The 16,801-nt window shown below is 44.2% G+C and overlaps 1 protein-coding gene across 1 annotated transcript; it reads right to left on the reverse strand.

Moving 5' to 3' along the window:
• Positions 1 to 638: 638 nt before the first annotated feature.
• Positions 639 to 16,143, reverse strand: paqr3a (progestin and adipoQ receptor family member IIIa). Its single transcript, XM_012865313.3, has 8 exons — positions 15,964 to 16,143; positions 13,131 to 13,362; positions 12,892 to 13,054; positions 10,210 to 10,365; positions 3,641 to 3,838; positions 3,460 to 3,550; positions 3,205 to 3,384; positions 639 to 1,582 (listed from the first exon to the last, which is right to left on the reverse strand). The coding sequence occupies exons 1-7, from the start codon at positions 16,022 to 16,024 to the stop codon at positions 3,242 to 3,244; spliced, it is 1,044 nt and encodes a 347-aa protein (XP_012720767.2). The 5' UTR covers positions 16,025 to 16,143; the 3' UTR covers positions 639 to 1,582; positions 3,205 to 3,241.
• Positions 16,144 to 16,801: the final 658 nt, after the last annotated feature.

A 16,801-nucleotide genomic window follows, 5' to 3' on the forward strand; every position in this document is an offset into this window, starting at 1 on the left:
ATTTCCAGCTCTGGTTGAAGCTTAAAGTTTCTGGAGGTCCAAACAACGTGGCCTAAAGACAACGTTTTTGTTTCCGGGAAACGTTTTAAAAGAAATAAGCAGCTTTTCTATAGAAAGAAAATCCCTCAGAAGGTTTAATGTGTTTTAAACAGGGTGCTTGCGCAAGTCTTGAAAGTCTTAATAAGTATGGAATTTTGAAACACTGTTTTCCAGACCTTGAAAAGTCTTGAATTTTGTGTGAAAGTCTTAATAAAGTATGGGAAAAAATGTATGGTAGAATTTTACAGTATGCTCAAAGGCATTGTGAAATGAGAAATAGGAAGGTAGGCTATAAAACTATAATTTTACTAATTGGTCATGTACTGTATTAGCCTAATGGAATCAAACACTTGTTTGATGTGAAATTCATGTACTTGTGATTTTCATGTTTTGAAACATTTTCATCAGTAAAAGCATAATTTACTGTGAATAATGCATTTGTTCATTGAATACTAGCCTATAAAAATTAACATTTCTAATAAACAGTTTGTACAATCTCAACCAATGAAGTAGGCAGTAGGCACACAAGTATACAAGTACATAAAGTTAAGGTCTTGGGAAAAAAAATATCAGTTTTAAAAAAGTCTGGAAAAAGTCTGGAATTTTAATTAGGAAAAAGAGCAAGCACCCTGTTTAAAGTAGAAATAAGTAAGGAATTTACAGCAAAATTAACCAAAGTCGTTCTCATTTGTCATCCGGGGCAGACGTAACATTTTTTTTTGTTACTTTGGTGAAAATGTAGGTGTAAAGCCAGATCATTTTACAGACATATATCAGATTTTCTTGTCTGCTTTAAGTATGTTTCAGACTGAATACTTCAGTGTAACTCCAGAGTATTTGAGCCAAATCAAAAGCTGATTTTTAAAAGACAAACTCTCTTGCGAGGCGCGTTTTGCTGCTTAACGAAGTCGAAGGAGGAACGTGAAACGGATGCGTCTGATTAGGCTACCGCCCAGCCTCAGCTTAGCATTCAACGCTAAAAACTACCACATTGCACATCACCCTAAAGGAGCTAAAACGACTGGAAACACTGATTTTATCCGATTCTCCCGTCCGCCCGGGGGAATCCTCACACGTCAACCAAACACAGGATTAGAACCGGTAACCAAAATGAGCGCAGAGGACAGAGAATCCAGCGCCGGTTACACTTCAGGCTCAGTAGCGACCCCTAGAGGCAGAGTTGCTCATCACTTCCTGCTCCAAGTTTAAGAGCATCGAGTTCTTCCACACAAAAAAAACAAAAATCTGTTTCCTAACACGTAAAACGACCAAACAGTCCCGCTCCTCCACACTCCTTTAACATTATTTAGCTCTGACGGTCAGTTTTTGCTTCTTCTTATTAGGTAAAATGTTCTAAATGATCCTGTGCAGACGGGACGTTTGATCAGCGATCTGAGCAGAAGCGGCGTCGTTAGCAGAGCCGCTAACGATGCCCGATGTGAACAGAGTCCCATGGCAGCCGGGTCACCTGACGTCCTGAAGCGGTTCTGCAGGTCTGCGTCCTCCTCAGGTGAAGAGAGGTCGGACCAAACAAGGATTTTACCTGCAGAGCGACGAAACATTAAAATGTTAAAGAGTATTTGGACTAATTCTGTGACTGAAAGCAGAAATCTTTGTATTTCCAGACTTTTATCGCTCCTCCTGTCTTATAACAACATTTCTGCAGACGCCGTGTTTAAAATCTGACCGCTGCAGAAACATCAACTTTAAGAAACTGGCTAAAAGGACAGAAAACTGGAAATCTGTCAAGAAACCCTGGAGTTTAGACATGTCTTTGTTAATTTTGTTAAAGAATTACAAGTAGGCGGGAGACTTTAAGATCAGATTAAATCAGTTAATCAGACTCATCATGGCAGGAAAATAACTACGTTTAATATTAGGATCACAGTTAACGGAGATCAGTGCGTTACTATTATAATTATTATTATTATTATTACTCAAATGGTTCCTACATAATTTTTTTTTAACTGTAATCCATACTTCTACATTTTGGAGTCAAACACAAAAGATCAACGTAAATTTTCAGCATTTAGAAGAATTCATAACGTTGGTTTCCAGCTTAGCTTTGACTAAAATAAACTCGACACCCGAAGGAGGAGGAAGAGGAAGAGGAGGAGGAGGAAGAGGAGGAAGAGGAAAGGCCTGAGGTTCTGGTAAGGTGGACGGTTCTGAGGAAGAGGAACTGATTGGACCAACTCGTTTTAGCAAATTCACAGATTTACTGTATTTTTTGGGCTATAAATCGCTCCAGAATATAAATCGCATTTATTTAGACATTTATTTCACACAATCCAAGACTAAAAGCTGACATTTAATCTGGTAAACCACCTTATTAAATCGCACAGCTGAATAACCTGGAACAAACCTGGGAGAATGAATGGAGTAAATTAGAAACTCCAACCAGCAGGTTTTATTCAGCGCATTTCAGCGTAACGGCCTTAAATCAGACCGTGAGCGTAACGTTGCTACATGCTAAGCTAACAGTACGACACGGATGTTTCAGAGCAACATAAAGCTCTGAAACAACAACAAGTGAAGTTGTAAAACGCCCGGACAACAGAGCTGTAAGCTAGCGCTAGCAGCAATTAGCTTCTGTACATTTTAGTCTTTGTTGTCTGTAAGTTAATGTTTAAGTGATACAGGAGCAGGACAGTTTTCACAAGCATAGAGCGCCCTCTTGTGGCTATTAGACGGTAATGTTTACTCCTTGGTTCATGTTATTCAATATAAATTACCAATTAAATTTGATATATAAGACGCACCTGAATTTAAGTCGCAGCCGGAACAAACTATGAATAAAGTGCAACTTATAGGCCAAAAAATACGGTAATTAAAAAACAGAATTATGGAAATACATTTGTCCCATAATCTTATTTTCTCTGTGCATAAATCAAATTGACTCTGCAGCACAGGAATCCTGTTAAGGCCCGGTTCTCACTCCTTCGTTGGACATTTTAATAATAAAGGCAGAAGTTCGGGGTCGATTTGATGCAGATATTGTTTAACAATTAAATATGGAACCAATTAAAAAAAACTAACTGGGTGGATGAAAAGTAATTTTATAATTAAAGCCCAAATTTTTTTCAGCCCCTTCTTCTTCTTCCTCCATCGGTTCTGAATCGCTGCCCTCCGTCAACATTCAGGAAACGTTTTTTGACGTCTTACGTTCAGAGTCGGGTCCCGCCGTGTGCAGCGCAGTGAGCTAAGCGTGTTGTGGAGCGTCGGGGCACGGCTGACTGTGTCTGTACGCCATGATGAAGCCCGACGACTGGTGCCACCAGTAGAACATCAGAACCAGCAGTACGTGCCACACCTGGTGGCTGGAGCCCAGGTAGTTCAGCTGACCTGCGGCACCACAGAGGGGGAAAAAGTCATGAGCTGGAAGTTAGACACAGACTGGCAGAGTGAACATGGACTCACCTGGGAAGTAGCGCTCAGGAACCTTGGAGACATGGAAAACAAGAGCTAAAGCTGCAATGAGGTACATCACCAGGACTCGTGGAACAAAAGCCTGAAGAGAAGGGACATATGTTTTTATAAAAAAGGGCCAAAAATAAATGAGTCGGAGCAGAAAGGAGACACAGAAAGCAAAGAGGTCCACCTGGACGAGTTCGGCGGAGAAGCCGCCGGTGATCCAGATCCAGTGGATGGTGGGGATGAGGCCGTATCCGGCCACCGAGCAGAAGATGAGCGAGCGCAGCTGCTTCCACTGCTTGCTGAGGTAGAGCGGGTGGATCTGAGCGAAGAAGACGGCCAGGATCATGGCCAGGACCGTCACCAGGTACACCTGCCGCCAGTACTGCAACCGAGAGGACACGTTCAGACCCGACCAGTCGCACGCCGACACGTTCAGACCCGACCAGCCGACACGTTCAGACCCGACCAGCCGACACGTTCAGACCCGACGAGTGGCACGCCGACACGTTCAGACCCGACGAGTGGCACGCCGACACGTTCAGACCCGACCAGCCGCACGCCGACACGTTCAGACCCGACCAGCCGCACGCCGACACGTTCAGACCCGACCAGCCGACACGTTCAGACCCGACGAGTGGCACGCCGACACGTTAAGACCCGACCAGTCGCACGCCGACACGTTCAGACCCGACCAGCCGCACGCCGACATGTTCAGACCCGACCAGCCGACACGTTCAGACCCGACGAGTGGCACGCCGACACGTTAAGACCCGACCAGTCGCACGCCGACACGTTCAGACCCGACCGGTCGCACGCCGACACGTTCAGACCCGACCGGTCGCACGCCAACACGTTCAGACCCGACCAGCCGCACGTTCAGACCCGACCAGTCGCACGCCGACACGTTCAGACCCGACCAGTCGCACGCCGACACGTTCAGACCCGACCGGCCGCACGCCGACACGTTCAGACCCGACCAGCCGCACGCCGACACGTTCAGATCCGACCAGCCTCACATTCAGACCCGACCGGCCGCACGCCGACACGTTCAGACCCGACCAGCCGCACGCCGACACGTTCAGACCCGACCAGCCTCACATTCAGACCCGACCAGTCGCACGCCGACACGTTCAGACCCGACCGGCCGCACGCCGACACGTTCAGACCCTACCAGTCGCACGCCGACACGTTCAGACCCGACCGGCCGAACGCCGACACGTTCAGACCCGACCGGCCGCACGCCGACACGTTCAGGCCCGACCAGCCGCACGCCGACACGTTCAGACCCGACCAGCCGACACGTTCAGACCCGACCAGCCGACACGTTCAGACCCGACCAGCCGACACGTTCAGACCCGACCAGCCGACACGTTCAGACCCGACCAGCCGCACGCCGACACGTTCAGGCCCGACCAGCCGCACGCCGACACGTTCAGACCCGACCAGCCGACACGTTCAGACCCGACCAGCCGACACGTTCAGACCCGACCAGCCGACACGTTCAGACCCGACCAGCCGACACGTTCAGACCCGACCAGCCGACACGTTCAGACCCGACCAGCCGACACGTTCAGACCCGACCAGCCGACACGTTCAGACCCGACCAGCCGCACGCCGACACGTTCAGGCCCGACCAGCCGCACGCCGACACGTTCAGACCCGACCAGCCGACACGTTCAGACCCGACCAGCCGACACGTTCAGACCCGACCAGCCGACACGTTCAGACCCGACCAGCCGACACGTTCAGACCCGACCAGCCGCACGCCGACACGTTCAGATCCGACCAGCCTCACATTCAGACCCGACCGGCCGCACGCCGACACGTTCAGGCCCGACCAGCCGCACGCCGACACGTTCAGACCCGACCAGCCGCACGCCGACACGTTCAGGCCCGACCAGCCGCACGCCGACACGTTCAGACCCGACCAGCCGACACGTTCAGACCCGACCAGCCGACACGTTCAGACCCGACCAGCCGACACGTTCAGACCCGACCAGCCGACACGTTCAGACCCGACCAGCCGACACGTTCAGACCCGACCAGCCGACACGTTCAGACCCGACCAGCCGACACGTTCAGACCCGACCAGCCGCACGCCGACACGTTCAGGCCCGACCAGCCGCACGCCGACACGTTCAGACCCGACCAGCCGACACGTTCAGACCCGACCAGCCGACACGTTCAGACCCGACCAGCCGACACGTTCAGACCCGACCAGCCGCACGCCGACACGTCCAGACCCGACCAGCCGCACGCCGACACGTTCAGCCGACACGTTCAGCCGACACGTTCAGACCCGACCAGCCGACACGTTCAGACCTGACCAGCCGCACGTTCAGACCCGACCAGCCGCACGCCGACACGTCCAGACCCGACCAGCCGCACGCCGACACGTTCAGACCCGACCAGCCGCACGCCGACACGTTCAGACCCGACCAGCCGCACGCCGACACTTTCAGACTCGACCAGTCGCACGCCGACACGTTCAGACTCGACCAGTCGCACACCGACACATTCGACCAAACCGGACCGAGCAATTAGAGCAGGCGTGTCCAAACTTTTCGGTACATGGGCCCAAAGTCTCAAGTCAAAGGAACTCGAGGGCCAAAAAATGCACACAATTATTTTTTAAACTGAAACAATCCTATAAATTTTTTACCTGCTATACAAAATATGCTCATTTTAAATAGTCAGTTTTTTTGTAGGAAATGAATATGTAAATTATTGTAGATCCAAAAATTAAAAAAGGGTTTTGCTCATTTGTTGTATTCATCCAGTTTGAAAATTATTTTGCATAATTTAATGTGACTATTTAACAATAATACACTGAACTCTTTTTGGTCTAGCAATAAAAGAACAGTATATTTGGGTCAGTTTGAAAAACACTTTGAAAGCAGTCGCTGTAATCAGCCAATTTTAATAATTCAATTCAAAGCAGATTTTAATGCACCAAAGAGTAAATCAAATGTCATTGGATAGATGTTACTATGAAATTAAAGAGAATGTCAACTGTGTGTTCAACGTTTTAAATAGTAGGATTTTAAGTTCTCTGTAATAATTTTGCTCTAATTAAAAACTACAATCTTCCATCTGCATCAGCCACCTGTGCTGGTGGACCAAACCTTTCTTGAAATACATCTTGGGGGGGGGGCAGAATCGGTGCAGGGGCCACAAACGGCCCCTCGGGCCGCACTTTGAAGACGCCTGAATTAGAGGTTTGTGTCTCTAACTGGAACAGGAATTAGAACGTTAACACGTTTTGGGTCTAATTTTTCCGACCGGCAGGTTTAAACTCCTCATTTATTCATTTATGAATGAGATCTTTATGAGCCGCTTTTCTTTTTTTATTATTTTTTTTTTAAATCACTTCTGGAGTAAACACCGAGCGAATAAAGCGAGGCCGGCTTGTCCGTCGTCTTTGGCTGCGTTTTACGCCGTGCATGTGTTAACAAACCTCTCCCCGCCGTTTCTGCCGCCATCGCAGACGCGCGGCGGACCCGTCCCTCGGATCTGCGCTCGCCATTTAAACTTCTATAAGTAGCTGCTGAAAGTCTGGACAGCCTTCGTCTCCGTCCCTTCTGTCCACGCGTGTGTGTGTGTGTGAGCGGATGGATGCAGGCCTCCGTCCAGTCACACGTCCTCGCGCGACGAGTCCTGCTGAATTTCACAGTGAATAAATTTGCACCCGGAACAAGGCCCCCGGCTCGGCCGCAGCCAAATTTTTATTATTTTTATTTTTTATTCCAGGCCCTCCTCCTCCTCCTCCTCCTCCTCCTCCTCCTCCTCACAGACTCCCGTCCTCCTCCAAATCTGCGTCCCTCGGAAGACTCGGACGAGACGAGAGTTTGACTGGCTAAATATAAAAATCTGTTTTTCTTCGGGGACTTGGCTTGCCACTGGAGTGGAGCCACCCAGAAGCAAAGCCTTCGTCTTGGCGTGGACGGAGGAGGAGGAGGAGGTGGAAGGGAATGGGGGGGGGGGGGGCTCCTGGACTTGCGAGCGTCATATGGTGAGGAACAGGAGTGACGGACCACTCCGTGAACGCGGCCATCTGGTTTGGTCCGCAGCAGATTTCCGCCGAGTTCTGGGGGCAAAATAAGCCGGCGTTTCCAACGTGCGGGGGGGAAAGCGAGGCGTCCCGGAGCAGAGCCAAGCCTTTTCGGGGGATTAGGAGAGAAAAAGAGAGACGGCGGCGGTGGGCGGCTGGAGCGATGGAAACCGGCGTGTGTCATCGGAGGCGCTCCTCCAAACGCAGGAGAGCGGCGAAGGTGTTGTGCTGCTTATTCACCGGCAACAATGAGCCGGTGAGCCGAGCCAGGCCGAGGCGCTCGCTTTATTCAATTACTGCTCCTCTGGCGGCGGCGGCGGCGCTCAGTCCCGCTTCACGCCGCCGCTCTGAACCGCCGATTAGCCCAGACAGCGTTTAACACAGACCAACAAGAGGCGGCTGCACAGAATCATCACAGCCGTTCGTTCAGGCGCATTAAATCTTTTTTTTCTGCACAGCTTTGGGCCTCAGCCCTGAAAATACTGACAGTCTTTAGGTTTTTCCTGCTATGATTTACTCAAACATCTCCTTAGCCATGCTTTCTTGATCATTTCGGGGATTTCCTGGTTGCTCCCAGTTCAGGAGGGACATGCAAGGCCCACTGAGACGCCTTCAGAGCGACCAGGAGAGATCTTAAATCAGACGCCGGAGCGAGTTCGCCTGACCTCTGATATTTCTGACGCACAAACTGCAGCGTAGTGTTTTTAAATCGACAACAACGCAAATTACAGTCATTACATCCTTTCAACCAATCACAACGCAGCTTTGCTACTGTTCTCTTCATGGAAGCCCAATGAGTTCATTTGCAAAATAAAATCCAGATTTTCCAAAAAATTAAATCTTAATAAATTGTAAATTATAACTAATCGATTAAATCATTTAATGCCCAGCCCTCGTCATTAGTTTTACGTCAGATAAGGGGAAACAAAATAAACCCAGACAACCTTCTACTGACCTGCTTTGCCTTTTTTTTTTATACACCAGTTTCTTCTTGCCAACATTCATATTTCTGCTCCATCATTGTTTAAAAGGTACGTAGCCACGTTATACGCTTATAAAGAAAGACCAAAAAACGTTTGATCACGATAAAATAAGGTTATATACACCAGGCGTCCCGTCCTGACAGTGTTTTTAAGGCCCTTTTTGGGCGTAAATAGATAGAACCCCACATCGGGCGCGATGAGAAGCTATAAACCAGGGGTCACCAACATGGGGCACAATTCACCACCTGAACTTTATTTTATTCCGTTACTAATCTCATTTATATAGATTTAAAGATGACAATATCTAAAACAAAGCATGAAAAACGTTATTTTGCATAAAATGAAGGTGAGCTTTTGACTCTTCTAGTTCACAGATCAGTACAGAAAGCCCTTCGTATGAAACACCAATGAAGTAGCGCTCAGTTTCAAAAAGGTTGGTGACCCTCGGTTTAAACAGATGTGGCGCCATCTACAGGCAGAATCACAGAATTATCAGGTGACAAATAAATAAATAACTCCGAATTAGCCTGACCCTCCTAATTGCTTCACAGTAAAGCAGCAGCTCGGCGTGATGAAGACCAAATTAACTGATCTACAGCAACTTTAAGAGCCTCATATCAGAACATCACAGAGAAAGAAAATTCCCGTTCAGAAACGGAAACAGAGAAAAAGCATTAAGGTAACCTTTAGGTAATATTTATAATGTTTGCACTTAAGACTGTAGAGGCTAAGAAGAGCGTTGCTATCACTATTATCACCTTATTAATAAGGAGTTTTACTCCCATCAGTCACATCTGAGCCTCGGCAGGTTTAGCGTCTGCTTCAGTGAACACCAACGTTCAGACTTTATTCCCAGAGACATTCCAGTCTTTTTCCCTCTTGGAATCATATTTTTTTGTTTCCTTTTTTTTTAATTATATACTGGATCTTGGACCTTGATTCATTGTTTCCACACTTTGCTGTGAGATGCTAATAGCCGTTAGCTGCTTCCTTGTTTAGCCTCTGCTGTACAGTTTTTATGATAAATAAACACGAAAGGCTTTATTTGCTACCAGATTAAGCATAAAACACTTAAATAACAACTAATACGCCATCAGGATGTGATAATCTTTCATAAAAAAACTTTGTATGCACCCAGAGTGAGCTACTGACATGAATAAATTAAAAAGTCAAATAACGTGGCTATGCACCTTTAATGTCTCAGCACCGTTACTTTTCCTAAAACGTAAAACTAATCTTCAGTTTTCTCCTGAATGATAGCGACGTTTCACGTAATGAAAAGGTTAAACTTTAACCTGAGAAGCTCCTTAGCTGAACTAAACAGCTGACGTTTGGTCCAGTTTACCCATAAAAGATCAGGAACTAGGAGGGTAACATTAAAACAGCGTAATATATATATATATTTTGTCTGTAGCTTGTAGAGTCATTTTAGTTTCTGGTATAATGAGCTAGTTACAGATTGATGTTTAAAACTTTTGCTCTGAAATGCTGTTTGAGGCTAAAATGAGTTTAAATAACATTTTAAACTGTTCATCTGGTAGCAAATATCCAATACCCATTAAACATCATCTCCATCTTAAGGGTCAGCTCCACCGGATCACCAACAGAAACGGCTTAATTGACACATTGAACCCGTTTAACATTAAACTTAAGTAGCCAGAATGCAGCTAAACGGAAACCAAACCTTTCTGGAGACGAGCCGATCAGGGCCGTACTCACGTTGTTACAGTAGAACGTGTAGAAGACGCCCGGTACGTAGCATCCCAGGATGCCGATGGAAACGCCGGCATAATCCAGCGCCATCCAGCGGCGGCAGGTCTTCTCCGAGCGATGGCAGCAGAACAGGTGGTAGCCCACGGAGCAAAGCATGCACAGCTGGGGGATTGAAACACGCTCCGTCAGGAATTACAGCCACAAAGAGGCATTTCATTATCCAGGCTAGCCTCGTTTCAGCCAGATTTAAGGACTCAGATTCAGTTTAATTTGCTAAGAACAAGCAGCAGAGTTTTGCACCGAGGTCTGATGTTCTTCCATAATCGCTCAGATTAGGGCAGCAGCAGCAGCAGTTTCAGTGAATGATATTTTGGCTCATCCCAAGTCATCGTATTGTGATAACAGAGCCGGAAAAGTAAGCTGAGATTTAACTTTTTGTACTTTTTCTCCCCCCAAAGTAAGGAAGAAAAATAAAAAAATCCCCACTACTACGCAGGAGCTCAAAGCAATTGTTTGGTCTGTTGCGTCAAGAAGCTGAGAGGAGTCTGTATTTTATGTTATTTATCAAAAGGCATCAGAACTGAAAACCACCAACAAACATTCGCTGATGCCACAAATCTGTGAAAAGCTGATTAATCTGAAATTAACCGTCATTTTTCACCATCCTAATCACAAGTGGTGTACCAGTCAGTATGTTATGTGTCTGGATGGATGGTAGAAGTTCATCTTTTAGCTTGAAAACGAATTAAAAGCACAGGTAGGACCCAGAACGGCTCACTGGAGATGCGTCACAGAACCAAAACAAACCTAGCCGCTTTATTTCTGCGTAAAAAAAGAATCACTACACACTTAATTTTTACTATTGTGGCATAAAAGTTTTGTTTAACTTAACTAGAAGTCCTTTAATGCAACAATAAGCACAGGGTTTCAGCTACATGTAAATATATGGTAAAACAATGTAAAGTATATGAGATATATTTACCCTATATTTATCATATATTTGAGCACTTATACTAACCATAATTCGAGTTTGAAATTAATTCAAATAGAATGAAACGTTAAAAAGTATTTTGAAAAACCAGCATCTTCTGCTCCTTCCTGTCTGGCTGCTAAGCTTCTCCCAGGAGGAAAGGAAAACTAGAGTCCACTGTTGACCATTTAGCTTCTTTGTTGCTATATTTAGCAACATTTTAGACGCCTCTAGTGACTTTTTTTAAAAAGCAACTAGAAACAGGCAACTTTTAGCGACTTTTGTTGTTTTAATGGTGACTTTACTGAAAGCACCAGTTGTTCTGGAGTCTCTGTATTGAAGCAGCGGTTAGAGCTGCTATAGGGTTCCTGCTTCCCTCAGCATGGTCTCACAGGCTCACCACAGATGCTGCTACCTTGTCACATAAATTAAAAAATACTCTTTTTTCTGTCTCAGAAGCTGTTGCACTAAAATAATTCCATGAATTTGATTCACAAAAAGCTTTAATCACTGACAGCTGTCTTTGTGGTACAGTTTGTTTCATGTAGTGTGGATTCAGGCAGTGCATTAAAATTCATAAATCATGTTGTAAAGGTCATTTTTAGTTCCAACCACATTAAATCACAATTTTTTTTTTTATAACTTTTTGGTTTTGTCAAAAGCTCTCCGACAGCTTGGGTCACAAATGTAAGAACAAATATGCAAAAAAAAAAAAAAAAAAAAAAATACCTCTCCACCACAGTCTGAAAAAAATCCTAGAGGAAACCCTGAAGCAAGTTTAAGATTTCAGGCTGTGTGGTGCATTATGGGTAAGCTCCTTTTTTTGCCAACCAAACAACATTCAAAGATCACGGAAAGCAACGAAGAGAACTATGATTCTCTTCTGAGACACCGGCTGTCCTCTGCAGGGACTCTGTGTCGCTCTTAACTAAAGGTAAGTTTAGTTAAGAGCTTAAAGCACTGATTTGGCTGCAGGTGCGAGTCGCACTAAGACTGAGAAACAGCAAGTGAACAGATGGGAGGGCGAAAAACGGAGAGACACCCTGAGGTGAGGACATCAGGCTCTATTTCTCTCACTCTGCTGAGTTCTCCTACTGCTCTCCAATTTATTGTCATTTCAACTTTTAGTTCTCTTTTTCCTCTTCATAGAAGGTACACCTGGTCTGGTGTTCTGTTAGCTGTGACATCATCAGGGGAGGCAGATCCTCCTCTATTACCATCTAACATAGAAAGTACTCCTGGATCAATGTGAGCTTCTTTGTTTTCTGTGTCTCTGCTCTGTCTCTACCATAGAAAGTACTCCTGGGTCAATGTGAGCTTCTGAGCTTTCTGTGTCTCTGCTCTGTCTTCTCTAACATAGAAAGTACTCCTGGGTCAATGTGAGCTTCTGTGCTTTCTGTGTCTCTGCTCTGTCTTCTCTAAGCCCCAGTGGGTGGAGGCAGATGAGCGTTCACACTGAGCCTGGTTCTGGTTCTGCTGGAGGTTCTCCTCCCTGTTAAAGGGGAGTTTTCCTCTCCACTGTCGCTTCATGCATGCTCAGTATGAGGGATTGCTGCAAAGCCATCAACAATGCAGACGACTGTCCACTGTGGCTCTACGCTCTTTCAGGAGGAGTGAATGCTGCTTGGAGAGACTTGATGCAACCTGCTGGGTTTCCTTAGAGAGGAAACTTTCTCACCAACCTGGAGGATCTGATGGAATCAGATGGAGGATCGTACCTGGAAGCAGAACAGCCCGATGGAGTAGATGACGTAATCCTCTCGGGAGGCACCGATGGACGGCAGCACCGACGCCATGTTGTACACCCCGACACAGAAGAAGAGCAGGAAGCCAAACAGATGGCTCCAGATATTCACCGTCTCGTTGGACAGGATGAAGATGCTGCAGAAAAAAGCAAACCGGTCAGAAGACAAGAAAATCGTTCCTGCTTATGTGAGCAACGTGGTTTGCGTCTCACCTCTTAATGCAGAGCCTGGATGGCAGGTAGGCTCTGTATCCATCTGTGATGTATGGATTATCTCTGAGGAAAACGGGGATCTGTTCGTACGTGTACAGTCTGATGCCTCTGGGCACCAGTACAGGCCAGTACTGGTAACCTCCCAGCTCGATGTAATGGGTCGTCTGGGCATTTTTCTGGGGCTTCTGAGACATGTCTGAGCCCGCCGAGTCAGCTTTAATATGACTGGAAGCTGAATGTGAAAAAGAAAAAATTAAAGAAAACTCAAGCTGAAACAAAATGACTCGGTAAACGGCAACAGATGACAGCCAGGATACGATAACACGCGCATAACTCCATCAATATTAAGTATGATGGTGTAGGAGTGGTGCCCCCCAGTGGCCCAATTAGCTGAATTAATCAGAAACTAGGTCACGCTGTCCTCAGTTCAACAGAACAGCAAACGGTGGCGAGATACTTTTTGGTGCAAACAGAGCGTCTGCATAGTGTAGCATGAGATCACGTAGTATTATTGGCCCATTTTGGGTAAAAATGCAAGGAAGGCCAGTTTAGCTGGAGGGCAAATACTGTAGAAGGGTTTCTGTGCCTGTGAGACAGCGCGGTGGGAAAAGTGAGAACCGACGCAGCTCTAGCTGCTATTGTGAGGTTGTAGACAGATAGCTGGTTTCAAGTGAAGCTGCCTAATCAGCAAAAACGCAGAAAGGGGTCTGGAAAATCCCCAAATATGAGTCGCTAAGTGGGGAACACTGAACAGTCGTCTCTAGTTTTCTTTCTCTACCGAGACCAGAGCAAAAGTAATTATTAACACTTCACAATATTTAAATTAATTTTAAACTCTCATTATGATTAGAATAAGTGCACAAATTTACAATAGCTATGCTACATCATGTGGCTTACATTGTTCTATATTTGTGAACTGATTCTGAAGGTGTGGTGGCTTTTATTATGGTGTGGCGGTGCTCCACGATCAAATACGTGCAGCGGAAACCCTCGTCTTAGGGTAAAATGTGTCCACTTTAGAGTATTTCCACAATATATTTTCCTCAACATATATTCAATATATCAAAACTTTTACCAAAGCAATCTCCTCTTTCAGGACTGAAGTTGTTTTTTTTTTTTGTTTTTGTTTTTTACATCGGCAATAAAAAATAAATAAATAATTAAATCTTCCGAAAATTAAATCTTCATAAATTGCAAAATCGAATTAGTGGATACAATCGATTTATCGCCCAGTCATAGTAGCTATGGTGGAGGGATGGACACTCTTCAGAGACCAAACTTAGAAACTTTCAGTGTAAAATGAGAGAAAGTCCACAGATCTGATACAGTCTGCATATAGAAAGTCCTTTTCCTTTTCTCTCCCTTTCAGACAGGTTTCATGGTTGGTAAATAGTAAAATTATATTTCGGTTTGGCCCACTCTGTTCATAGTGGTCCTTAATAATAATAATAATAATAATAATTGTTGCTCCTCAGTTTTTCTGGACTTTCTGTGAAATACCTTGTTTCTCGTCACTCGTGGCCAATCAGTGAAAAGCAGTGAGTCCACTCGGTTTGACCCTGCTTTTGGGCAGGACCAGAAAAATGCTCGAATGGGGCAAAAGATCCACTATTATAGTTAAAAAAAATGTAAATCAGGTTTATAAATGGTGTATGTCATACACCATAATATCATATCTATCATAATATCATACACTGTATGATATTATGATAGAAACTCAAATGTGCTAGAAACCCCAAAACCAGTTAATTAATAAACTGCCAAAGAGCATAGCTATTATAGGAGAGGCTGGATCAGTCGTCACTGATTCTGATTGCATTGTTGGTTTTACTATATTGGAAATATTGTGAGGAAGTTTGGGGGAACACATACAACAGAGCCGTCATACAGAAGATAAATAGCCACTGTCAGAATAGCTGTTTTTAAAAGTCACAAATGTAGAAACTCTGAGATCTAGTTAAGTTTTTTTTTTTTTTTTTTTTTTTATGCATAAATCATGTTTAAAGCCTGGAGAAAATTACTTCCAGGTAGGGCTGGACGGTAATTCAATGACAATATATATATCGACCGATAGACCAGTGGTGCACTGTGATTTATATTTTATCGATATGCATTTTTTTCTATATTGTCCAGCCCTATTTCCAGGTTATATTGAAAGAATGTTTACTGACAGGGACTGGGGATTATAGCCGAAGAGGAGAGTTTAATTTTGGGAAGGATTGTGATGGGTGTGTCTGGAGAATGGACTAAACCTTGAGTTGAAACAAAGCACGAATATAAGGCAAATTAACTCTTGGGGAGGATATGGTGTAACATGATTCATCAAGGAAATCTATTGTGTGTATATTGTCTTTGTACTTATTCGTTGGATTGTAAGTAAACTGCAAATAAATAAGCCCAGTAACGAATTTGGAAGTGAGGGTTTTACTCTAACCTACTCCCTTTCTATGTTTTGAGACACGTTTCCTCTTCTTTTTACCTGTATTTTAGTCCGAAGCAGTTAAGTAGAACATGAATAAAATAAATACGCTCTGCTGCTCGCCAAGAGGATTTCGTACAAGCCAGCTACTGTGTATCTGACAAAATATAAAGTTTCAGCTCTATTAAACGCATTTGCTTTAAACAGTTCTATAAGCCGAATGTTTCTCAAAGAGCCGCTTGATTTAGAGACAATTCTATCCGAGTCTTATAATGTAACATACAGCAACATTAACCAAGTTAATCTAAAATGGATAAGATTTTGAAAACGGTTTGGCGTCTAGCAGCTAACCGGCTAATCACGTCAGTTAGCATTTAGCATTGTTTATAGCCCATAACTTAAAAACAAACTTACCTTTTAACTTGGTGTATTTGTAGTTTGAGCCATTTTGTGGCTTAAAATACGAACTACGCATTGGTACAGATGTCTAAACATTAAATTATATATTAAAAAGAGTCTATAAAATTATTCTAATGATCATCACTACTGACGCCGTCAGAATTAAAGGACCCCTTCGTTCGGGGTGCCCTAACACCGCCTGAAATAAAAACATGATATAAACATCGACTAATCACGTAATGCAACAGGAGAAAATGTTTTTTATCTAAAAACAATTCGTACCCACATTTTACAAAAAATAAAAGCTTGTCTAAGTCTTATAACTACTGTGACGCAAGAAAATAACGTTAAAGAACAAAAGCCCTGTAAAGCTATCTTATAAAACCGACACAAAGGTAAATAAAAAATATATATTTTTCTCAAACTGCACATTTGATTCCAGTAAAGGAAAGTTTTAAAAAATATTTTATGATTTATTTAGGAAAATCAAAATACAAATACAATGCCTTTTAAAAACACAGTAACCCCTTTTCACATTTTGTCACAAAACCACAAACTTAAATTTTATCGGGAATATTTGTGATTGGCCAAATTAAAATAGTGTTGAAAACGATTCATGTATTTGTTTTTATTTTCTTTCACTAATAAATACCTGAAAAGTGTAACATACATTTAGTCGAATAAATTTATACTTTGTAGAACTACCTTTTGCTGCAGTTTATTTATTTATTTATTTATTTATTTATTTTGGACTACTTCGCTACCAGCTGTCCACATTAAGAGACTTTTTTTTTTTTTTGCCTATTCTTCTTCGCAAAATAGCCCAAGCTTGGTCAGACTGCTTGGAGACTAT

Source organism: Fundulus heteroclitus, chromosome 12 (assembly GCF_011125445.2).
Source record: "Fundulus heteroclitus isolate FHET01 chromosome 12, MU-UCD_Fhet_4.1, whole genome shotgun sequence".
Lineage (NCBI taxonomy): Eukaryota > Metazoa > Chordata > Actinopteri > Cyprinodontiformes > Fundulidae > Fundulus > Fundulus heteroclitus.

Coding starts and splice junctions, on each gene's coding strand:
- paqr3a (XM_012865313.3), bottom strand. CDS start 16,024: ATGCGTAGTTCGTATTTTAAGCCACAAAATGGCTCAAACTACAAATAC. Junction 13,363..15,963: donor CAAATACACCAAGTTAAAAG/GTAAGTTTGTTT, acceptor TTTCACATTCAG/CTTCCAGTCATATTAAAGCT. Junction 3,839..10,209: donor ACACGTTCTACTGTAACAAC/GTGAGTACGGCC, acceptor TCTCGGTTGCAG/TACTGGCGGCAGGTGTACCT.